The sequence below is a fragment of the Hypanus sabinus genome, chromosome 13 (assembly GCF_030144855.1).
Source record: "Hypanus sabinus isolate sHypSab1 chromosome 13, sHypSab1.hap1, whole genome shotgun sequence".
Classification (NCBI taxonomy): domain Eukaryota; kingdom Metazoa; phylum Chordata; class Chondrichthyes; order Myliobatiformes; family Dasyatidae; genus Hypanus; species Hypanus sabinus.
In genome coordinates this window covers 49,617,533-49,643,828 of record NC_082718.1, presented here as the reverse complement: position 1 = coordinate 49,643,828, position 26,296 = coordinate 49,617,533, and the positions used below count along the sequence as shown (strand labels likewise).

The 26,296-nt window shown below is 42.1% G+C and overlaps 1 protein-coding gene across 3 annotated transcripts in view; it reads right to left on the bottom strand.

Moving 5' to 3' along the window:
• Window positions 1-26,296, bottom strand: part of LOC132403850 (non-muscle caldesmon-like) — a 239,790-nt gene that overhangs the window by 57,844 nt on the left and 155,650 nt on the right. For all 3 annotated transcript variants that reach the window (XM_059987585.1, XM_059987584.1, XM_059987586.1), the window contains exon 4: window positions 2,523-2,988. In XM_059987585.1, the coding sequence (XP_059843568.1) occupies window positions 2,523-2,988 (466 nt within the window). The remainder of the gene's footprint in view (window positions 1-2,522; window positions 2,989-26,296) is intronic.

Sequence of the window (26,296 nt, the reverse complement as noted above, 5' to 3'; positions counted from 1 at the left end):
TTCAGAAAAAGCAGCTCTCAATATATAAGACAGAAAGAGTTAAAAAGACTGAATATCTGTAATGCAAAATCTTGTTACATTCTCAGGGCATCTTCATGTGAATCACAGCCCAAGAATTACTCTCAAAGTGTAGTCACTGTTAGTTTATTAGCATGTAGAGCAGCTAGATGGGCAAAGAAATTCCCCACAAAGAAATAAGATAATTAAATTCTTTGTTGTTGATGGAACATTAGCCATGACTTTGGAAGAACTATTCAGGGACTGATTTATGTTGCTTTAGCTGGGTCTTATTTACTTTGCTTGGGATTCTATGTGAAGTATTGATCTTTAGTTTCTCTATTTTAAAAAAAAATATATATTCATTTTTAAAGTCCTGGGATTTGGCATGTTTTTGTGTAAAACAGATGGTCACAAATGCACAGTTTACCTTACCCTCTGCCCAGCTTTCAACCTGTTAAATAGTCGGTAGCCAACAAAGCTCGGTGTGCTCAGGTCCCATAAGTGGACCGAAGAAAAGCAAAGCAAATGCAAAACACTTGGGAGATTTTGCGACCATCTGTTTCCTACCACCTCTCCTGGTGAATCCCTACCCCACATTTTCAACCTTGAAAACTGAGCAAAGTTCCAAAGCAAACTTTAAATAAATTGTCGGGTTACAACTACAGAAATTAATTTACAGCACCAACTCAGAGCTCAGTTTCAATTCTGCCCAGACAGAGGAGATAAACATCTTCTCTATTGCTGCCCATGAATGGTTGTAAATGAGTTCTTTAATGTTAATCTAATCAACTGTGGGTACGGTTCTGAAGTACAAAGTGTCTAGTATTTGGCACTGAATATGGTAGTGTGCAGACAGTGGAATTATCTCATCATAGCACCACCAGCAAACATTGAGCTGATGTTTTAAGGAAAATATAGGGGAGGGAATCAAGGATAAAGTGCTGAAGTCAAAGCTTCTTTAAGTTAATAGAACATAGAATAGTACAGCACATTACAGGCCCTTTGGCCCACAATGTTGTGCCGACCCTCAAACCCTGCCTCCCATATAATCCCCACCTTAAATTCCTCCATATACCTGTCTAGTAGTCTCTTAAACTTCGCTAGTGTGTCTGCCTCTACCACTGACTCAGGCAGTGCATTCCATGCACCAACCACTCTCTGAGTGAAAATCCTTCCTCTAATATCCCCCTTGAACTTCCCTCTCCTTAAAGCCATGTCCTCTTGTACTGAGCCGTGGTGCCCTGGGGAAGAGGCGCTGGCTGTCCACTCTGTCTATTCCTTAATATCTTGTACACCTCTATCATGTCTCCTCTCGTCCTCCTTCTCTCCAAAGAATAAAGCCCTAGCTCCCTTAATCTCTGATCATAATCCATACTCTCTAAACCAGGCAGCAAGCTGGTAAATCTCCTCTGTACCCTTTGCAATGCTTCCACATCCTTCCTATACTGAGGGGACCAGAACTGGACACAGTACTCCAAGTGTGGCCGAACTAGAGTTTTATAGAGCTGCATCATTACATTGTGTCTCTTAAACTCTATCCCTCGACTTATGAAAGTTAACACCCCATAAGCTTTAACTACCCTATCTACCTGTGAGGCAACTTTCAGGGATCTGTGGACATGTACGCCCAGATCCCTCTGCTCCTCCACGCTACCAAGTATCCTGCCATTTACTTTGTACTCTGCCTTGGAGTTTGCCCTTCCAAAGTGTACCACCTCACACTTCTTCAGGTTGAACTCCATTTGCCACTTCTCAGCCCACTTCTGCAACCTATCAATGTGTCTCTGCAATCTTCGACAATCCTCTACACTGTCTACAACACCACCAACCTTTGTGTCGTCTGAAAACTTGCCAACCCACCCTTCTACCCCCACATCCAGGTTGTTAATAAAAATCACAAAAAGTAGAGGTCCCAGAACAGATCCTTGTGGGACACTAGTCAGAACCCTCCAATCTGAATGTACTCCCTCCACCACAACCCTCTACCTTCTGCAGGCAAGCCAATTCTGAATCCACCTGGCCAAACTTCCCTGGATCCCATGCCTTCTGACTTTCTGAATGTAATTAGCTGTAATTAGTTGGTTAAATGAGAGCATGTTGAAGTAAGTTTTCTTGGGGGAGTCTCACTGAAGCATAGTGGCACTGAAGGGCAGAGATTAAGGGGTCCTGCATGGTTTTTCACACCCCCTAATCTTAAAAGGTGAAAAGCCGATAGAGGTAGGCAATTTCTGTCGGATTGGTGAGCTAATAAATGAAGGCATAGAGTCGTAGAGTAACACGGCATGAAAACAAAGCATGCCAAGCATGGTGCTCCCCTGGCTAGTCCCATTTACCAAGTTTGGCCAATACCCTTCTAGACCCCTCCAATCCATATCCAAGGGTCTTTTAAACATGGATTTAAACATTTAAACACAATTTCCTATCCTGATACCTGTCGTGTTGAAATAGAAATAAGGTTATGTGGTAAGAAGTTGAGGGTAGGGGATCAGATGGTGGTTGGGATTCTGTCTGCTCACTATTACCTTTTCCATTTGGTATGGCTTTTCAAATCTTTCTTCTACTATCTCCTTCTTCTCCACTTTTGGTTCCGGCTCCGGCTCGGGCTCCAGTTCTGGCTCTGGTTCCGGCTCTGGTTCCGGCTCCGGTTCGGGTTCGGGCTCTGGCTCCGGCTCCAGCTCTGGTTCGGGCTCCGGTTCGGGCTCCAGCTCCGGCTCCGGCTCATGTTCAGGTTCCGGTTCCGGCTCTTGCCGCCACTCATTTCGCTGGCTGGTCACCTCCTCCTCCTCCTCTTCTCTCTCATTTCTTCGGTTTTCTTTCAAAATGTCTCTAGATTCTCTAATTGTCGGGTCATATTCAGATTGGCGCTCCATTGCCTCTTGAAGACGTTTCTGACGTCGCTCTTCTCGCTTCTGCAACCTCTCTGCCATCTCATCATCATCATCCATTATGTTCTGAGCTCTGGGAACTTTGGTCTCTTCTTCTATTGCACTGGGTGAGAAGAAGATTTATTCCAATTAGATCTCACATTCCACATTCGTATTTGCACATTTCAATGTTCACAATTATTTCATAGAAAAACCATTATATCTTGGCTTATGCTCTCAGTAGCACAGACTCCTAATGAAAATTCCCATTTAGATATTATCATTTGAGTAGACATCCCCTCATTTAGGCACAATACCTTATCATAATGTGAAACTGAAAGGATCTTGACTTAATTAAAATCATACGCAATGGTGCTAGAAACTTTGTGAACACTGTAGAATTTTCTCTATTTCTGCATAAGTATAATCTAAAATATGATCAGATCTTCACATGTCCTCAAACTAGATAAATGGAACCCAATTAAATAAATAGCTCAGAACATTATATTTGTTCATTTATTTACTGAGAAAAATGATCCAATATTTCATGTATTTGTTGGAAGAAGCATGTGAACCTCTGACGTAATGCCGCCTACAAAAGCTCTTTAGAGTCAGGTGTTCCAATCAATGAGATGAGACTGGAGGTGTGGGTTGCAGAGGTGCCCTTCCCTATAAAAAGGCACACAAAGTCACATTACTGACAGAGCCTGCTCTTCTCAAGAAAGATCTGTTTATGTGCACCATGCCTCAATTGAAACAACTTTCAGAGGATCTTAAAGAAGAATTATAGAAATGCATGAATAAATAAATAGCAATATCCACCCAGTATGGCAGTGCACAGTTAGATCATGTTTATTTGGTTGACTCCATTCTCAGTTTTTGAAGCCACGTAAAGGAGGCTTTTGGTAATTGGTGAGCACAGAGGGGAGGATGGTAGGCTGATACCGAGGTTAAAGAAAGGATGACAAAAATTCATTCTCTACTCAAAAGAGCATTGACAATTATTTTTGGATTATTATATCTACAAGTTACTGATCACACTAACATATCGTGAGCTGTAGGTATAATAATTTTTATGCAGGGATTTCCTGAGGCCTGAAAATTATTTCAAGGGTTCCTCCAGTGCAAAAAGGTTGAGAAAGGCTGCTCTATCATGTCAAGACTCCTTAGAACTTATATGTTTGAATAAGATCACAAATCATTTTTCTAAATTCTAAGGTGTACAAACCCAAATCAAGTAGTTACTTTTGAAAGGACAACTCTGCCATTCCAGCAATTAGCCTAGTGAATCTCCTTTAGACTATCCACAGTGCTACCATATTCTTTTTTTTTTGGGAGTTAAGCGGACTAAAACTGAAACTGTGCACAGTATTGTGTGTGTGGACTCATGAACACCCTTCAAAACTCAAACAAACCCTTCTCACTTTCTAAACTTCAATCCAATTGCCAGAATTTTGTTTGCTATCTTAAGCACTTATTGGAGCTGCTGAAAATTGCATGAACTGCATTGGAACACCTAGATTAATTACTCTGTACTTCACTGAGTTACAGCCGCTCACTAGTTAGAAAACTATCTGCCTTTTGATTCATCTTACCAAGTGCAGGACTATACACTTCCAGGCATTAAACTCCATTTGACACGTTTTTTGCCCAATTACTATATTTATATCTCCTTACAGAATCAAGGTATCTTCATCCCAACAAGTCCATCCACCAGTTTTTGTATCATTGGCACATTTGAAAATGTTACATTTTCATTTCCCCTGTTGGTTGTGAGTTTATGTAGTGAGCATTGGATGGACATGAAGTGATCTTTGGGCAACACACACAAAACGCCGGTGGAACGCAGCAGGCCAGGTAGACCCTTCATCCTGGCCCGAAACATCGACAGTGCCTCTCCTTATAGATGCTGCCTGGCCTGCTGTGTTCCACCAGCATTTTGTGTGTGTTGTTTGAATTTCCAGCATCTGCAGATTTCCTCGTGTTTGATCTTTGGGCTATTCCACTAGTTCACTTGATTTACCTTGCATTTTGCAATTTACATCATGGAGTCACAGAATTTGACACACAAAAACCGCTACTTTGGCCCACCAGACCAACAAGCAATCTACTTTGATATGACCTTACTCCTATTGTCTGTCTACACGGCACTTTCTCAGTAACTGTCACAACTTATTCTGCATTCTATTATTGTTTTCCCTTGTTCTACCTCAAGGTATTGTGATAATGAAATGATCTGTCCGTTTGACATGTGGAACAATGGTTTTCCACTGTACCTTGGTATGTTTGACAATAATAACCCAATTTACCAGCTTGGATCAGTCTTACTAATTCTGTTTTAGTCTACTAGGTTCCACCACTCATCTCCACATTGGGGGTCATTTACAGTGGCCACTAACTGACCAACTTTCACATCTTTGGGACAAGAGAGGAACCAGAACAACTAAAGGAAACTCATGTGGTCACAATGAAGACATGCAAACTCTGCGTACACAGCTGTTGAGGCCACGATTGAACTTGGCTGTTGGAGCCGTGTGAACTGCACCACTGCACTGCCTACTTGATAAAACCAAATTAAACATATTCAACAAAAAATAGTTCAGAATTCATGGGCTATAAATTTAACAATAAGGAAATGTTAGAATTACTCAGCAGGTCAATCAAAATCTGTGGAGAGATAAATAGTTAACACGTCCCATCAGTGACAGAAAGCAGTGCTTTCAGCTTCTTCGCAAAGACTTTTGAAACTTACCACCTTAATCCTTAATCTTGGCCAAGGATTTTTTTTTAAAACAGCATAGTTTATGCTTTCAGTAAAGATCACTCTCAGGTTTCATATTAAGCGGTGGACTCTCTTCTCACTAATGGAGACCATGCCAGAAACCTTATCGTATCAGAAATGAGCCCAAAACCAGAAAAGTGAGTGAGGGATTTCAGGGTGAGAATGGGAATGCTGAAGGGAAATCCTGTGATCCATTATTAAACCTATGATTTATGTTTCATCAGTGATTACCTTCCTTGATCACATCACAATCTTTAATCTTGTTTACTGAGTGAATTCAATCCAGTAATGATAACCATCCATCTCATAATCAATAAATCTAAAACTGGCAGAATATCTTTATCTATAAAGTGGCAAAAGTGTTAAACTTTTACCCCATGGAGGTAATGGTAGAGACAGAGGTAGATAATACATCATGAAGAATGAAAGAGAAGTATTTAGTGTCTCTTTGGAAGAAGATTATATGGACTAATGCTGTTACAGATCACCCAACATAGAGTCCTTTTCTCATTTGTTATTTTATGGCTGATTGGAGTGAACTCTCCAAACTCTGCTCAAAACAGTTCCTGATTTAGATAAAAAATGGACTGTTGGAGGTACTCAATGGGACAGACAGCATCTGTGGAGGGAAATACAGCCAATTGAAGGCCTCGACCAGAAATGTCAACTGTCTATTTCCCTCCACAGATTCAGTCTGCTTTGCCAAATTTGTATACTCCAGATTCCAACATATGCAGTCTCTTGTGTCACCTAGCTTGGATATTGTATCCTGCATCATTGTATGCAGTAGGGTAGGCTTCTCCTCTGCTTTGTAGGCAGTAGAGATTGCACAGAAATTGAGATGAGGAGGCAATCATGCAGAGGTTGACAAATTTGGGTTGTTTCCCTGGAGTGACAAAGGCTGAAGGGAGACCTGATTGATGTTTATAGGATTATAAGAGACGTAGATAGAATAGAGAGCCAGTAGTTTTCTCCGAGGTTGAAATGTCTAATACTAGAGAGCAAGTTGTTCTACACAGAGAGTAATACACAGCGAGTGTGGTGGTGAAGGCAAATATGATAGAGGAGACTGAGAAAATCTTAGACCAGCACATGGATATGTAGAGAATGGAGGAATATAGACACTGTGCAAGCAGAAGAAATTAGTTTAGTTGAGCCTTTAATTACTAGTTTTATTAGTCTGGCACGGTATCATGTGCAGAAGGGCCTTTTCCTATGTTCAATGCTCTAAGCTCTAGGTGTGCAGTCAGGGACCAGCTTGGATAATGAACAATCCAATGGTAAGGGAGTAAGGAAGGACAAGAGGGTTGTTCAAGTCAGACAGGTGAAGGGCATAGTTTGGGAAGAAGATAGTTGAGCAGATAAGGTGGAAAGGACTGACTGAGACCAGGCACAGCAAGTGAGGTCTACAAAGACAATCAGTCAATATATCAAATTTTGTCAGAGTTATTCTCAGCAATCTGTTGGCCTAAAGAGTGTAAATGCCATTTTCTAGCTACTTTGGTTCTTTTGCTGAGGTTATGAAGACTAGTGGGGAAGCTCCTGAAGACGTTTACATCCAGTGCATGGACTTATGAATGGGGCCATCAATAATCCAGCAGTTTTCTCCTGCTTTAGCGCTGGCTAGTTTTATATGAGGGCTCAGACACAAGCTTCCTCCAGTTCTAACTCACGTTCAAACACGTTCAAGGCCTTTTGAAGAACATATTCCATTGATATGCTCAGAAAAAAACAGCACGGCTTCCCTAATGACCAATCTGACAATAGAAACGCTGCCAATGTTTTAGCAACGACTCGAAAGGATTGTGTAGATATTCAAATAACAATTAACTTTAGATTCATAGGCTTAACTCAGATACAAACCGCTTTGCAGGCAATGAAAAATGAATTGGCAATTGGCACTTATTCTACTTGGTTTACCTTCCATCAGTGCTGAACTCTACTTCTTGAACCACTGGTCATTTGTTCAAATTAAACTCTACTTCAACTACCAGAGTTTCTGATTGTTCTTGATGAGTGGGATTAACTGGATTTATGCCCATTTATGGCTTGTCATGGAGCAAAATGACAGTTAATTCAAGAATTTCAGATCAGGGCATTAGCAAGTTGTGGGTCACAGCATGCTATTCAGTGACTTAATATGAAACAATGTTTTTATTGGCAGTAATGAGCTTTTTAAGTGGACTTGTGACAATTAGACATATAATTGTCTAATACTGCCTGTGTATCACTCTCTGTGTAGAACAACTTGCTCTCTAATATTAGACATTTTGTTGACACAAAACATATATTCAAATAGTCCAGCATCATTATCACTATATTTCTGGACACCATGTACCTTGCTTTAACAGAAAAGCTATTATGGATGATTGCATTCCATTTAATTCTCACTAACAGTCGAGCCTTTTGTGCTTAGGCAGCTTGGCTCAGCTCTGCCTGTACCATTCAATGGAAATTCTACTTTTGAACACATGTCAACCCTCCATTTTACTAGTGGATCTATCTAAACTAACCTGGGGTATGCGATCTGATGAATTACCAATACCTATCCTCCTTTAACACACAGTTCTAGAGACCCAAAATGGAACTTGAACTCAAAAACTTCAATGAAAAAAAAGTTAAATATCTACTTCCGCTAAATGCTTAAGAAATCCATCGGTATGTATGAATGAATCAATTAAAAATTACCCCAGGTGTCTAAATTACTTTCTGCTTGTTGCTTTTTTTGTATGGCGTCTCCTGCAGCAATCCATTCAATTCCTCTGTGCTTCAAAATTAGCCACAGTGGGAAAATATGTTTGATCCATCCCACTTCCCATGAATACTCTGGTGGATTTTCAGTTTTTCCCTTTGATCTGCCTGGTGGGTAGGCAGAATGTTTGTAATCAACACTTACAGTTTAGTGGAAGGATTAAAGGCATCAGTTCTCTGATATGCAGCTGGAAGAATATATCCATCCAATGTTGTGCTACCTCTTCTAAACAAATCAAAATCTGTGGATGATGAAAATCTTAACAAAAGCACATGGGGATCCTAGGATCTGAAACACAAATTCTATTTCCCATTCTGTGGGTGCTGACTAACCTTGCTGAGCGTTGGCAGTATTTTCTGTTTATGTTTCTGGAGAATAAATAGGGTTGAGGAGAAATATCTTTATCCGGAGGCTGCTGAATCTGTTAGCTTCATTACCACAGATGGCTGCGGAGGCTTATTTGAGATAATAAAAGCAGAAGTCGATAGGCTCTTGATTAGTAAGGATGTCAAAGATTATGGGGAGAAGGCAGGAGAATGGGGAAGAGGGAGATAATAGTCAGACATGAGAGAATGCAGAGCAGACTTGATGGACTGAATGGCCCAATTCTGCTTCTGTGTCTAATGTTAATTTCAGCTTGGCGCGACTCTCCTTCCGTCGTTTTACTAAATATGACTGTACCTTTATCTGTGAAGGGTCTATGTTCTGGAAACCAGCCCTGAAACTCTGTTGTTCTTCAGCTCCCTAAGCTTCTGCTCATACTATCTCAGTTCCTTAATTCACCCGTTTTTGGATGAGGTTTGACCTATGCTTTTAGACTCTCTGAAATTCAAGGATCTGAGTCCCAATGAAGCCATCTCTGGTGCTTTGAGGAAAAGGATGGGAAACTAGAGCTGATAGAGGAATAGCTTAGAGGTGAGATGAAGATACTCTCATGAAGCATAAATACTGGCACAGACTGGTTTGACTGAATGGTTTATAATATATATATATTATTACAAATAATCTATGTACAAATGTACAGATTATTTCTAATAAATAATTTTGGGGGTGTATCAGTGACTACTGAGTGCATGTTCATGGTCTTCTTCTGCTGTAGACAATCGATTTCAAGGTTCAGTGTGTTGAGAGTTCAGTGATGCTTGTCTGCACATCACTGTTGTAACACATGGTTATTTGAGTTTGGTCTGAACAGCAACTGAACTTTCTGAACATGCCTGCAAGGTATAAATACAGTACATATACATTTATAAACCTGAAAAGTCTGCAGGTGCTGGAAATTCAGAGTAACACACACAAAATGCTGGAGGAACTCAACAGGTCAGGCAGCATCTATGGAAATGAATAAACAGTCAACGCTTTGGGCTGAGACCCTGCTTTGGAAATTTTTTTATATATGTATAAACTAACCCCTCCCCTCAATTGTCTGTAGCAAATAATCTATAATGGTGAGATTAGAAACTGACACTTGTTAAATTGAATCTGTTATTTTATTTCATTTATTCTTTTTTTCAGGAGTCTGGGGCATTATTTCAAGACTAACATTTATTGTCCATCTTTAATTGCCCCTGACCAGTGTACTTGGTAGTCCACTTCAGAGGACCTTTAAGAGTTAATCACATTGTGGTGGGCTTGTGATCACATGCAGGCCAGGCTGGGTAAGGACATTAATAAATCAGATGGGACTTCACAACAATCTGAACAATCTAACATCATTACTAGTTGCTTTTGTTTTCAAACATTCCAGATTTGTAGGTCAATTCTTTAAGACCATATTTCCGGAGCAAATCTTTGCTTGGGAGAGAACAAGACCAAAGCAATTGGGACCTCAATGGTATTTCTGCAATGCTGACTTATTCTCTAGAGTAATAAGGCTTTGGGATGGAAAGCAGCATTGCTGAACTATATTTATAAGGAATGATAAAGGTCAAAAGTGTTTCATTCCTAAACACATCATGGATCAAGATGACTAAATGGGAAACTTAAGCATACAGTTCTTTGGTATGGTGTGGCGAAGTGAGAAATAGGAGCAACAAACTACTCCCTACTCCCCAACCACGCCATGTCATCAAGAGCACATGGCCACAATCATCTTAAGGGAGATGGATAGGGCATGTGGGCATGTGATGAGAAGAAACTTCATCATCAAGACCATAATTATTGGACTCCTAGAGGGCAGAGGAAATGGGAGGGACACAAAGAAAACATGGCACCATACCATAGAGGCAGAAATGAGGACCCTGAATCATACTTGGGGCACAATAGAGAAGATGGCCAAAGACAGACAAAGATGGAGGACTTAAATGTCAGCGGGATAACAGGCAAAAACTAATCTAACAGGAGACACACCTACTGTGACCACCCACTCAGGAACTCTGTAAAAAAAAAAGAAACTGGTAAATGGTAAAGGAGCCTCTCCTCATGACAACCATTGTGCAAATCCAGAAAAGGCTGTTACTGCCGTGAGAAAAATAGTGGTGAGGGAGCTGTGTGCCTTCAGTAACTGGCCACCTCACCGCGATCATCTACTCACACTGAGTTGCTGGCAGTGAGTGCTGTTGTGAGGTGTGGGCTCAGCACACATTGCAGCACGACCCTGTGTACTGCATTATGTAGATAGGTTACAATAGGTTATGGGACAGCCAGCATTGTTGTGTGAAGCAGGGTGAGTGACAAAATCAGAGGGTGGCAAAAACAGAGAGCAAAATACTGCTGAGGCAGTCACAGCACTTCCCCAGTCAGATGTGAGCTTTGTATCTTGTTGTTTTGCAAGATTTAGGCTGATTTTCATCAGACCTTTAATAGATAAATGTCTGTCAGCAAACACAGACAGGACTACTGTGCACCAGATGAAACGATTAGTCACTTGCAGACCCCAATCATTCTGGATTGACAACAACATCTCCTCCATAATCACAATCAGCACAGGTGAACCACAAAGCTGTGTGCTTAGCCCCCTGTTCTACTTGATTTACACTATAACTGTGAGACTAAGAACAGCTCCAAAGCCATATTTAGGGTTGCTGTTGGCCAAATCAAAAATGGTGACAAATTAATATATAGGAGGATGATTGAAAATCTGGCTGAGTGGCGCCACAACAATAACTTCTCACTCGATGTCAGCAAGATCAAGGAGCTGATTAGTTACTTCAAGAGGAGCAAACTGGAGGTCCCTGAACTGTTCTCATCAGAGGATCAGAGGTGGAGAAGGTCAGCAGCTTTATATTCCTCGATGCTATCATTTCAAAACATCTTTCTTGGGGCCAGCACTTATGTGCAATTTTGAAGAGACTATGGCAGTGCCTCTATTTCCATAGAAGTCTGCGAAGATTTGGCATGGCATCGCACTTTCATAGATGCAAGGTGGAGAGCGCATTACCTGGATGCATTCTGCCTTGGTATGGGGATGCCAATGCCCTTGAATGAAAAAGCTTACAAATGAAGCCCTCCCCATCATTGAACACATCTACAAGGAGTGCTGTCACAGAAAAGTAGCATTTTTTATCAAAAACCCCAAGGTCTCCACACCACCAGATCCAGGAACGGTCATTACCCCTCAACCATCAACTCTCGCACCTCTGAGCGGATGAGTTCATTCAACCTCTATCCCCAACACTGAACTGATTCTGCAACCTATGGATCTGCAACTCATGTTCTCAATATTTATTGCTTATTTATTTATTATTAGCACTTTGCTTCTTTTTCCTTTTTGTATTTGCACAGTTTGATTTTTTTTGTACGTTGATTGTTTGTCTATATTTGTTGTGTTCAGATTTTCATTGATTCTATTCATGGTAAGGGTCCATGGCATATAAAGGTCAGGAGCCCCTGTTCTAGGTACAGCTTCAGGACAATGACAAATACTGTGACTCAATTCACAGCCCCAGGTAAAGTGGTTCCATTTGAGGCATTTGTACAATTCCATCTGTACAAAATTACCCACAAAGTAAACTGCAGTGATTCATGAATTTGAAGCTCAACGAAGAAGTGGACCACTTGGTCCAACCCTTCTCCCCACCCACACCAATCCCACTTGTCTACATTAGAAAGGTAGTTAGAATCACTGAGGATTCTCCTGAACGGTGGAGTGAAGACAGTGTGTAATCAATAACTGATAACAATTAATAAGCAGCAAAATCACACAAATCTGGAAGGTCTCCAGCTTGTGCTGGGTTTGCCTTTCTCAGCCAGAAGTCACATTGCCCTGAAGCCCTGATAAAAAAAAAATCAGATGCTCCCCTGTTCACAATACAAGTCCCTGAACATCATACAGAGGATAAGGCCCAGATGTGCAGCCCGCTGCTGACACCTCTACGTCCATTTGCCCAGAAATGTAGGCTAAAAAGTGGCCCGGCCAGTGATGCTCTCAAGGTGTGTTGTCATATTCCCACATGAGACTTATATGTGCAGCTTGAGGAAGGATTGCCTGAGCAGCACTAATTTCGCAGTACTTCACAGTACTTCCATTTATGGTGAGCTAATGGCATGAGGCTCAGGCACCAGCTCAACACAAGCTCTTAAAGGAAAAGTACCAATTGTTCTCAACCACAACTGTTAGGTTTGTGCAACTTGCGGTGGTCAGAACTATCATGGTGAGCTTGACATGATCAGCCTACCTCAGGTCCAGCCTTAGAAATCTGGTGGCAGATCAACTGGTCACATCATGGTCTGGTATCCCAATTCAAATGGACAGGAACAGAAGAAGCTGCAGAGAGTAGTGGACTCAACTCATATCATGAGCACATCCCTCCCCACCTTCCGTAGTGAGGCACTACCTCAAGAAGGAAACATCTGTTGACCACATGTGTCTTGCTTTTTATTCAGGCTTTTTCCCCTTTCCTTTTTGGCTCCAATGAAGGGCCATTGCCCTAAAACGTGGATTGTTAATTCTCCTCTATACAGTGGTGCTAGAAAGTTTTGTGAACCCTGTAAAATTCTCTTTATTGCTGCATTAATGACCTAAAATGTGATCAGATCTTCATGCAAATCCTAAAGATAAAGAGAACCCAATTAAATAAATAACACAAAAACATTATACTTGTTCATTTATTTATTGAGAGGTGAGAGAGGAGATCAGACTGCTAGAAAATGATACTGGAGAGATAGCAACGAAGGAGAGGGGAGACCAAAAATGGTGGATGAATCTAATAAGTACTTTATGCTAGTCTTCACTGTGGAAGACGCTGCAGTATGCAAGAAAATTGAGAGTGTTGGGGGCAGAAGTGAGAAGGTGCTTGGGAAGCTGCAAGATCTGAAGATAAATGAGTCACCGAGAGCAGACGGACTACTCACCAAGGTTTTGAAAGAGGTAGCAGAAAAGATTGTGGAGGCTTTAGTAGTGATCCTTTAAGAATTACTAGATTCTGGAATGGTTGCTGATGACTAGAAAATTGCAAATGCTACTCCACTCTTTAAGAAGGGATGAAGGCTATAAACAAGAAATAAGAGGACAGTTGGCCTGACCTCAGTGGTGAGGAAGATGCTGGTGTCCATTATTACAGATGAGGTTTTGGAGGCACATGATAAAATAGACCAAAGTCAGCATGGTCTATTCTCATCTGTGGAATCCATTGCATAGATGGCTGTAGAGGGCAAGTCATTGTATATATTTTAAAATGAAGGGTGATAGATTCTTGATTAGTAAGGTAGTCAAAAGTTACAGGGAGAAGGCAGGAGAATAGTGTTGAGGGGGATAATAAATCAGCCATAACAGAATGGCAGAGCAGACTTGATGGGCTGAATGGCCTAATTCTGCTTCTATGTCTTAGGGTCTTATGTGCAATTAAGCTTTTCACTGCATTGATATATGCATGTACTTGTGCAATAAGCACAACTTTGTCTCTTCAAGCGACCCACTGCAAGAAAAAAGCAAGCTGGAGCTGGATTGCCGGGGGCATTGACACTATGAAGCCTCTAGGACCAGGTCCCAGTACCTGTAGAAGTTTAACAATATCACAAGTATAGTTAAACTTGGTGAAGATGTCAGCAAATGCCATCTATCAACAGCCACATGAACATCAATAGTATTTCAAGCAAACCATACACAAATAATACTTTAAGCCTGCAGCAATTGTTTAATATCTATCTCTATTAATCAGCACACTTCTCTCTCATTCATGACATGTCTCACTCTGTGATTACTTTGCCAACACCCAGATCTACATCTCACAGCTTACCAACTGGTTAGTATCAAACATAGCAGGAACATTAACCAAACATTATAAGGGGCTCAGTTTCATTTTCCCCTGATGTGGGCTCAGGGTCCAACCATGCCCCAGATCTACAGTATCTATCTGGATAAACCACGAACACTGGGGTTGTCAGCCTCAGAGGCCATGCCCAACGGAGACCCCTTCCCCACATACCCCACCCCCCCCACCACTGTCTGACCTTAACTCGGTGTCCTCCTCCTTACAGGACTCCAGGTAGTCTCAACTCTACAGGTTTTGGTAGCTGGGCCAAACAAAAGCAGAAGATGACAACAGTCCGAGAGCCCCGAGCACTCACACAGCCACCTGCAGACATCATAGGCAGTAGGTTGTGGCTTTAAGCAGAGATCCATATTGCCATGCACGAGCCAACCAGAAACGGGCCGGGGGACAGTATTGTACAGGATTGTCATGATGCCAGCTCCCTAGAGGGCAAGGTTGCACATTCATTCTGCACAGCTGGCACACAGCAGCGGGCTGTCATTAAGACCACAGCTCCTGCACGTGCATGTCAAGATGGTGGTGGTTGTAGGGAGAGGGACGGAAGCTAATGCGCTGGCCTGAAAGCTCGTGAAATATCTACCAGTACACAAGTGACTCCAGTCCTAAACAGATCCAGGGCTTTTCAAAGGTGTCATGGTAATGAGTCACCAAACTTCTGTCAATGCTCTTGGACGCAATCAAGTGCTAATCCAGAATGAGGTTGTTTTCACTGACACATGTCATGAAATTTACTGCTTTGTGGCAATACAGAAAAATAACTATAAATTACAATCTATCAATAAATAAGTAATGCAAAAAAGGGATAGTGAGGTAAAACTCATGGTTCATGGACTGTTCAGATATCTGACGGTAAAGCGGTTTGTAAACATTGAGTGTGGGTCTTCAGGTTCCTGAACCTCCTCCCCAGTGGTAGTAATAGAATAGGGCATGCCTTGGGATGGTGAGGGCCCTTGATGATCGATGCTGCCTTCTTGAGGGAGGGTTGAGCCCATGATGGACCTGGCTGTGTTTACAACCCTGTAACTGGTTTTGATCCCGAGCACTGGAGCAGCTATACCGGGTGGTGCTGTAACCAATCAGAATACTCTCCATGTTACATCAACAGAAACTTGCAAGGGCCATTGTTAATATACCGGATCACCTCAGACCCCTATGAAGGTGGCACACTGGATGCAGTGGCCTCTAAGGAGGCAGTCAGAAGTGTAACTTTCTTTTTTAAATGTACTTTTTACAATCATGAGATCCTGCTGGACATTAAGAACTTTAAGTACTGGAGGTCTGCCCCATCAGTGAGTTACCCATTGACAGAGAAACTGAAGGAACTGGACTTGGAGAAGACCACACTGCTGCCTGTGACAGAAAAGAGTCAGTTCGTGAAGGCAGTGCTCAATCTAACAGCGAGTGATCGACTTAATTGTGTTTCTTGTGATTGCAAAACCTTGTTGGACATTGATAATGTGGAATTTGCAGGTGCGTGTGACAGGGGAACTGTGTGGCCTCAGTCACAGCAAGGACTAGGCCGCAAACCATAGTGTCATCTGTTTTCAGGAGAGAGGTGTCAGTCAGTGCACTCCCCTGGACAGCTAGAGGTGGTGTGGTGCATCCATGCTGGAGACGGTGCTGCCCTCCATTGTTCACTCAGCAGAAGACAAGATGTATTGTGTTCAACTTCAGACTGCTGCAATATTCATACACTCAGGAACTTAGACTATTTTTTTGTGTGACTGTATTTTATTGCTGCCTTATACTGTGTGTGCTATGTGTGTCTTGTACTGTGTATGACTATTGATATTTTGCTTTGCATCTTGGCCCTCGTGTCATTTGGCTGTATTCATGGGTATTCTTGTTTGCTTGAATGGCAATTAAATTTGAACTTGAAGTATAGATGCAAGCATGCTTTCTTCATGAATGCATTGATGTGTTAGCACCAGGTTGATGCTCTGTGATGTTGATGTCCAATATCTGCTGCATAGTCCAGCTATTGCACATTCAGCCCACTGTGGACATTCCTGCAGCATCCATTGGCTGTTCCCACATTGCCCTCTGCAGCTCAGGCAGAAGTGCAGGAGCAGGCTGTGGCCAGCAAAATCTGAATTCCTCTGAGGGTGTCACAACTCTCTCTGTCCACAATAGTGGACAACACAAGTGATCATTGTACTGCCACTTGTCCCTAATCCTTGCTGATGCAGACCATTCCTGCTCATGCTAAATCAGCACTGTGAGAAGCGTGATTGGCTAATTCATGACCAATTTCAGCTCAACAGGTCAGGCTGCATCTACAGAGGTAAATATACAATCATCATTCTGGGCAGAGACCTTCTGAAATATTGGCTGCTTATTCCCCTCCATTGATGCTGCATGACCTGCTGAGTTCCTCCATAACTTTGTGTGTGTGTTGCTCCAGATTTCCAGCAACTGCAGAATCTCTTGTGTCACTGTTGGAAATGATCCTTTCAAAACCCCGTATTCTGTGGATGGATGACATTGTGACTTGGTGCTTTATTTTTGCATGCACATTGGGCTCACATAGACAGCAAAAGGATCAATAACTGTGGGATGGAATTTTAGGAACTGTCCAGCAGTGGGTAAAGACAAGCTCATGTAAGATGGTCAGCATTTATTGACTATCCAGCTTGCAGCTTCTCAGTTCACTCCCTTCCCCCATCCATCTCATCTAGTTACATCTATCACCTGTCAGCTTGTTTTCCATAACCTCCCTCACCTCCTTATTCTGGCTTCTTCGCCCTTCCTTTCCAGTCTGATGAACGATCTTGGTCCAAAATGTCAACTGTTTATTCATCTCCATAAATGTTACCTGACCTGCTGAGGTCCTCCAGGAAGTCAGTATGTGTTTTTAAAGAGAATGTTGTTTCCAAAGGAGCTTCCACAGCACTGTATGTGGGCAGCCCCTCCACTGAAGATTGGCAATGGAGATATATTCCCAGGTCTGGATGTTATCTATCTTGGAGTTTACCCTTCTCATGCATGGCCTCAGACATTTCCCTCTCTGGGTCTTCCTTAGTACTAGAGGTTGTGTGGGAAACTTAAGCAAGTTTCTGGTCATCCACAAGGTCATCACATGAATGCAGGTGGCAATAGTTGGATTGACAATCACAGACTGTGTCGTGAATGGCTTCAAGATTTTCCTGTGTCATTCACTCTGCATTTATTCGCACTTGCCTGGTGCTGTTGGTGCTTGGACTACGCGGCATTCAAGCCAGGTAGCAGCTTCTTATGGGACCCTGACTTGACCGACTGGTGGAAAGATTTTGCAAGGTCAGGGACTTAGTCTTCTGCAGAACATGCAGCTTCAGGTTAAGGAGGGTTTACATCTAATATCAAAGTGGTGGATGCATTTGGGAAGGTAATCAGGGAACCTCTGATCATCCTGGTAAGATCTCTGTCTGAAGACCCCAGTGTTTGTTGTCCCAGTGACTGTAAGCTGCTCTATGGGTCTGGTAGTAACTTTGCTCTACAGCACCTGTAGGGGTCTATACAAGAGTGAAGGAACATGGAATCAAAGGATAAACCCGGACTGCAAATGGACCAGCCTGAATGGCAAGCAACTTGTAAGCTGGCACCGCAGAGTTCTTGACAATGTATGAATTGCCTGAACTTCTCATTTGGACTCTTGATAAGCCTTCCCTCTATCCACAAGGCTTGTGTCATGAGCACGGTGGAATACTCTTCATTCCCTCCATCAACATTCACAACGCTTTACTCTATTGAGCTCACCTTTTTATCGACCACCCCATCCATCACACTGCATGTTCATTCCATCCACCACCAGCAGTGACTGCAATACCTAGACTATTCCGACAACACCTCCCAAACCTGTGACCTTCAACAAGGGCACCTGCACCACCTTGATCTTCTTCGTCAGTGCCGACTATACATTCATTTTACCCCTTTACTAGCCACACCTGTACACCTACTCTTTAATGCAAAGATCTAATCAGACAATTATGTGGTAACAACTCAAGGCATGTATGCATACAGACGTGTTGAAGAGGTTCAGCTGATCAGACCAAACATCAGTGAGCTAGTTACGCAAGCCCATCACCCCTACTGGGGCATGGGCTGCCAACAGCAACTCATGAAAATCCTCTGTCCTGGGCCAGTCTTTGAAGTTCTCCCCAGGTGTAGCACATTTTCTTGGTGTCAGCTTCAAGGTTAGGATGCCAGGTGTTCTTTGGTTAGCCTCTCTTTCACTTTCCGTGGCGATTCCACATTAGTGTTTGCCTGGTGACCTTGCTTCTGGCTTACCACGTGTGTCCTATCCATCCTCATCTCCTTCTTCTAAATTCTTTTTCCGCTGGAAGCAGCCGCATTCTCTGTTATACATTTGTGTTGCTGATGGATATGGAGGATTTTTCCCAGAAAACTATTGATCTGAGTGACGCTGATGCTGGAATGATTACTGGTGTCAGATAGGCTGTTGTGAGTATCTCCAAATCTGCTGATTTCCTGGGAATTTCACATATAACAGTCTCCAGCGTTTACAGGGAATGATGCGAAAAACAAAAAAAAAATCCAGTGAGTGGCAGTTCTGAGGGTGAAAACACCTTGTTAATGAGAGGTCAGAGGAGAATGGCCAGCCTGATTCAAGCTGTCACGAAAGTGATAACAACTCAAATAACCAGAAGAGCTTCACTGAATGTACAACATGTCAAAACCTTGAAGCAAATGGGCTACAGTAACTGAAGACCACAAATATACACTCAATAGCCACTTCATTAGGTATAGAAGGCAGTCAGCTTCTCAAAGATGAACCAATAAGCACCAGCAGATGGCACAAAGCATAACAGTTCACATATCACTTCAGTGCCAGTTGTAAGATTGGGGTTTGATTCCCAATGCTTTCTGTAAGGAGTTCGTACATTCTCCAAGTGACCATGTGCATTTCCTTCAGGTAGATTCCCTGCCATATTCCAGTGATGTACTGGTTAGGATTAGTGAGTTGTGGGCATGCTATGTTGGAACCAGACATGTGGGAGCACTTGTGTGCTGCCCAGCAGAATCCTCGGTGATTTGATTTGACTTGACTCACTGTGTTTCAAGGTACACCTGCTAAATAAAACTAATCTTAAAAATATTAATCTTTAATCAGTGCCAGCTGCTAACAAAGTGAATAAACAAGAAAATAAAAATAAGTAAAAATCTCTGTCACTCCAAAATTCACCCAGGTGAATGAAATGAGCTCCCTTCCAAGTCAACAAATCAAAGATCTTTTCAAACAGTACATGAGAAGGGCCACTGCATGCTGTTCATCCCAGTGATCCATGGTAGGCACAGGCCTCAATAAGCTAGGGCGGATATTAAAAGTGCATTGTCCTAAAACCAATGTCAAAGCCTTGTACCTAGTTCATGCATGCACATTGCACACGGAATCAGGCAATCTAATGTTACAAATAGCTCAAGGTGCCATAATGCCTGAAAGCAAATCTCAATTACAGCTCCATGGAACAGGTTCCAACGGCAAAACAAAACCTGTTTATGCAGTTGATTTTTTTATCCTCTGTGATCAGGGGGTAGAATAGCAATTTTGGCCAGGAAGCAACAAGTTAGAATAAAAGAGTGAAGCATCACAAACAAAATTCTGGAAGAAATCAGGAGGTCAGGAAGCATCTATGGTTTTGGACCAAGATCCTAAATCAGGACCGGAAAGGAAGGGGGAAGAAGCTAGAATATGAAGGTGGGTGGGGGGGGGGGGGGGTTTAAGAAGGAGTAAAAGAGGCAGCGAGCAGTAGAGATCACAGAGGGGGGAGCAGTGATAGAGGATCTTGGCAAACTCCCATTGAAGAGAAAATTTGAACTTCTTCAGGGTACTGGTACCTCAATGAGACTTCACAGTGAAGCAGCAAACCATAAACACAGGAGATTTTGCAGATGCAGGAAACCAGGGCAACACACACAAAATGCTGAAGGAACTCAACAGGTCTGGTAGTAGTTATGAAGAGGAATAAACTGTCGATCTGGGCTGATCTTTCATCAGGACTGAAAGGGGAGGGGTGTAGAAGCTAGAATAAGAAGGTGGGGGGGGGGAAGAAAAGAAGAAAGAGGCTAGTTCCAGGCTTCCTAAATCTGCCTGAAACTAAGAGTGTGGGGGGGGGGTGAGAGAGGGAGGGAGATGTCTCCACTTTAATCCAGTCAAAATTGATGAATTCCAGCATTCTGGCTGAGATTAGCTCACTCAACATGCAATGGTGATCAAGCCAACATCCTGTGATAACAGAAGAAAGTGCAACTGAAGTACTTGTGAACCCAGACACCATGGTTTCAGGTTCAAAACTCAAAACTCCCTGTTTCATTAGAGCAAAAGGACAGTATGGCTGCATCAGCGGAAAGATTCTCTGCACAATTGTTCATGAAGGTTTCAGGTTTCAACATAGAATGAGTTGAATGAGATGAGGAAGTGTTCCTTTACACATCTACACAGGACACCTTACTCAGGATTCTTTCCCATAGCATGTTGGCACCCAAAATATCAGTGTCAATAACAAATTAATTTAGTAATTTTAGAAAGTGAATCTTTTCTTAGATCACTGGCTAGTCTGAAAAGCAAAATACTGCAGATGCTGGAACTCTGAAATTAAAGTAGAAAATGCTAGAAGGTCTAGCTGGATCTGAGAGGGGAAGTTAGGACGAACTCTGTAGGTTATGACCTTTCAGCTGGTATTAACAAACCTTCTCTTCATGGATGCTGCCTTATCTGCAGAACTTTTCATCATTGGAGATTATTTGTTATTGTTTAAGGTGCTTCTCCCCTTTCACTTAAACTGCAAGGTTTCAGCTGCCTGAACCTCCCTGCCTGTCTCAAAGGCAGTTCCAGTGGTGATAATCCCTCCTTAGCTGAAAGCATTTTTTCAGCCTCATTGCAGGTCCGGCAATGAAAATTTAACTTTTTTTTGGAAATTTTATTTTCCTCTCAATCATGTTTTTATTTGGTTTGTCAGCATGCAATAAACAACATATTTATCCTCCCTAACCTCCCTAGCTCAATGGCTTAAGACCAGAACAAATTCTGAAAGTTCCGGGAATCTTATCCAAGCTTTGGCTGGATTAACTGGCATCTTGCAGTTTTTCCAGAGACAGCCGATTTTACTGAATTCAATTCTACAGATGTTGTTTAAGTTTAAAGTTTCAACACCTTTAAATGAAAAGAAAAAATAGCTTAGAAGAAGCAGCTTTTGGGCAGGATTTTAAAGGAGAACATCAGTGCTTATGAGAAGTGAGCATCTCCCCCTCGCTGACAATCAACACTGGTGCATCTCAAGGAGATGTGCTTAGCCCACTGCTCAGCTCTCTCTACACCAACAATTGTGTGGCCAGGCATAGTTCAAATGCCATCTATCCATTTGCTGACAATAGACACAACTATTGTTGGTGGAACTTCAGATGGTGACGAGGAGACATACTGGGGTGAGGGAGATCAGCTGGCTGAGAGGTGTTGCGGCAACAACTTTGCACTCAATGTCAGCAAGACCAAGGAATTGACTGGGGACTTCAGAAAGGTGAAGTCAAGGGTACGCAGATCAGTCCTCTTTGAGAGATCAGCAGTGGAGAGGACGAACAGATCCAAGTTCTTTGCTATCAGTATCTCTGAGGATCTATCCTGGGCCAAGCACGTTGATGTAATTCTGAAGGTGGCAGGACAATGGCTATGTTTCATTAGGAGTTTGAAGAGAATTGGTATTTCACCAAAGGCACTCAAAAATTACTACAGATGTTCTATGGAGAACATTCTAACTGGTTGCATCACCATCTGGCATGGAGGGGCCACTGCATAGGATCAGAAAACACTGCAGGAAGTTGTAAACATAGTCAGCTCCATCATGGGAACTAACCTGCCCAGCTTTAAGGACACCTTCAAAAGCCAATGCCTCCAAAAGTTGTCATCCATCATTAAGATTCAAGTACATTTATTATCAAAGAATAAAACGTTATACAACCTTGAGGTTCATCTACTTACAGGTAACCCCAAGCAAGAAACCCAAAAGAGCCCCATTAAAGAATAAAAAGTATAGAAATAAAAATATATTACCAAAACTCAATGTGCAAGAGAAAGAAAAAGTACAAATCATGCAAACAATGGCATTCTAAACCAAAAGTGAGTCCTCAGATCTAAGCCCTGGAGCAGCCTGGAGTAGGCCCAAAGCCTTGCTTATCAGTTCATCATTTTCGCGGGCACGGAGCACAGCATCCAGGGAAGTCTTCATAGCTTCAGTGCCACGGAAACAACCATCATGGAGATAGAGCAAAATTGGCTCTTGGCCCGACCGGCATCCTGTCTTTTCAGACCCCGACACCTAGGCTATGCCCTCTTCTCATTGCTGCCATCAAATAGGAGGTACAGGAGCCTGAAGGCATGCACTCAAAGTTTCGGGAACAACTTCTTCCCCTCCACCAAATTTCTGAATGGACAGTGAACTTCTGACCACCACTTCAGTATCTTCCCTCTTTTTTGCACTGCTTACTGAAATACATTTTCTTTTTTATATACACCTATTGTAATTTATAGTTTTTATTAAAATGTACTGCAATGTACTGCTGCTGCAAAATTTTTAAAAAATCACAACATATGACAATGATATTAAAACTGACTCTGAAGAAAAAGGAAACTTCAATAGTCCCTCAGTATCGTGTCCTCCACAATGAGTATTGTAAAGTGCAAGCTTGCATATTAAAAAGCTACCTTCAATGACTTCTCCAACTTCCGTTAATGCCCCCTCCCCTTCTTACCCCATCCCTGTTGTTTGTTTTTTTCTCTCTCTCTCTCTGCCCATTACCCTGCCTGTTCTCCATCTCCCTCTGGTGCTCTCTCCCTCCCCTTTTCTTTCTCCCGAGGCCTCCCGTCCCATGATCCTTTCCCTTCTCCAGCTCTGTATCACTTTCGCCAATCACCTTTCCAGCTCTCAGCTTCACCCCACCCCGTCCGGTCTTCTCCTATCATTTCACATTTCCCTCTCCCCCCACTACTTCCAAATCTCTTAGTATCTTTCCTTTCAGTTAGCCCTGACGAAGGGTCTCGGTCCGAAACGTCGACAGTGTTTCTCCCTATAGATGCTGCCTGGCCTGCTGTGTTCCACCAGCATTTTGTGTGTGTTGTCATATATTGAGTTTATCCCACTCGGGCCCAGCCCATTAAACACAAAAGCTTGATCCAAACCACCATAGCCATCAATAAAAATTCTTGCACAAAATGTTTCAAATACCTTTATCAAAGAACTAATAAATTATACAACCTTGAGAGTTGTTTGCTTACAGGCAGCCACAAAGCAAGAAACCCAAAAGAACCAAATAAAAACCAACCACCTGACGTGCAGAGAAAGGGGGAAAAAAGACACAAATCATGCAAACTATAGAAGTGAACAACAATGTTCCGAACCAAAATGAGCCCTCAGATCCAAACCCCAGAGCAGGCCCAAAGCTCATTATATTAGTGGGTACGATGCACAGCAGCTAATATTCATCTTAATATTTAAATTGTCTGCTTCAAGGCTTTTTCAGTGGATATTTCTGTTTTTTTTTTAAATATTTAAACAGTATCTGCTTAGGAATTTATTTCCAGTTGCTCAGGCAAAATGCTCTATCAGTCACGCAAGCATATGGAACTTTAACCAATGGACTGAACTACAAAAGCTATTCTGATGAAAGGCTTGAAATTAATAGTCCACAAATTAGACACCTGCAAGTTAAAATAGCAGGGGTTAAGGAAGGTTATGGAAATTTTTAAGCTAAATTGGATGAATGGGAGACTGGATCAGTGTTTTAATAAAAAGACAATTTAGGATCCATACTAAAAAATTCTTGTTTTAAATAATGCTAATCCACAGTTGGAAGCCATCGCCAGGAGGAGTAGTAAAGGAGCCAAACCTAAATTATTTCAAGAAAGCTACTTGGTTCAGTCTCATCATGACTGAGAAGCCATAAGGGTCTTAAGCCAACTGAAAAATAATGAAGTCTCAGAACCAGGCTATGTTTTTACTGCAGTCTTAAAACATGGTAAAGAGGAATTTCAGTCTCAAAACTAACAGCTTCATCTCTCACTCCGGGAAGAGAGGTTATAAACAGGAGACCTTAGAAACATGGTACTCATAAATATTTTTTTTAAAAAAGAGGTAAGTTTGATTTCTATACCCACAGCAGGGTCTCCATGCTGTGTACTAGAGGGAAGGACATCATCAGGATTCTCCTCAGCTGCCATTCCCAGTAGGTAAGGATACAGTGGATTCTCTCTATCGAACCCAATCTTTATTGTGTGCCAAATCCAAGAGATATGCAGAGATACACTGTGATATTTGTCTTCACAAAACCCACAAATTGAGAGAGAGAATTACAACCATAGCTAACCAATCAGGAACAGTCTCACTGAAGACCAGTGTTGAATCTGACCCTGTCCTTAATTTGAGCGAATCTGCAGGACAAAGGGGAAAATGGCTGACAATGCTGACTTCCTTCCAGAGCCACTGTTTACACAATTTTAATCACAGAGTTGCTGCACACATCCACATATTTGGAGGTAGTAGTCCAAATCGTCATTGGCTTGTTCACACACACACTCACACAGTTCTTACACTGAACATCTGTGAAACAGATCTCCTCTATCCTGCCCCTACTGTATGACTCCAGAAATACACAGGCTACTGTAGAGTTTTAGAAGATGGAAAAAAAGTTATTTGGCCAATAAGTATCCATTTACACTAATCCAATTTTACAATTCACAGAGGCCAATTAACATACCAACCCACATATCTTTGGGACTTGAAAGAACACCAAATCAATCGGAAGGACCTAAAAGAGAAAATGTTGCAGATGAGGCTGTAACTGTGGAAAGAGAAAGTCAACGTCTCAGGTCATGGGTCTCTGATGAAGAGTCTTTAACCTGAATCATTGACTCTGTTTCTTTTCCCACAGATGCTGCCTCTCTTCTGAGTATTTCTATAAATTTCCAGCATCTTCAGATTATTTTGTGATTTTCCACACACTGAACAAATGTGTGCAGATTTCTATACGGACTGTGTCAGAGGTCAGATTTGAACCCAGACAGTTGGAGCCGTGTGTTAACAGTTTTACCCCAGCTGTACCACTTGCCACACCGTCTCATTGAAGTAGGACATTGATAATGATATTCACCATTGTCTTCAGTGAACTGGTGCAACATTCACCTCTCTGAGGAAAGGAACATTTAAAGATTGAGACCTCAAACCCTTCTGTAATTACGAAAGTTAGCTTCCCAAACCTTTGCTGGCATGGTGGATAAGGGAAAAGATCCAAGAATGTTATTGGAAGCTTCCTTGAAAATGTGTAACATTGCCAACAGCTTGTTGGAGTTGCTGGCCATTGACTATTCAAAGTAGTGAAGAAGCATTTGGGATGGTGTTGAGAAATGTTGGAAGAACTCCACCCTGCAGAAGGACTGACCACCTTCATTGTCTACATTGCCCTCATAACCCCCGGAAAACCCAAAGAACTGACGAGCCTCAAGACATCTGAAATCCCAAGGAATTGTCTAAGAAGCAGAAGTTTTAAGAAACAGTTGATGTCATTGCATGATTCCTAAGGAAAAACAAGTTAAGATGGACTAATTGAGCTTTCTGACCATAGTTATCCAGTGGATTGTTATTATCTTTCTACTAGACAGATTCACATCAATGGGCACTGGAATATGATGTGAATTCATTAT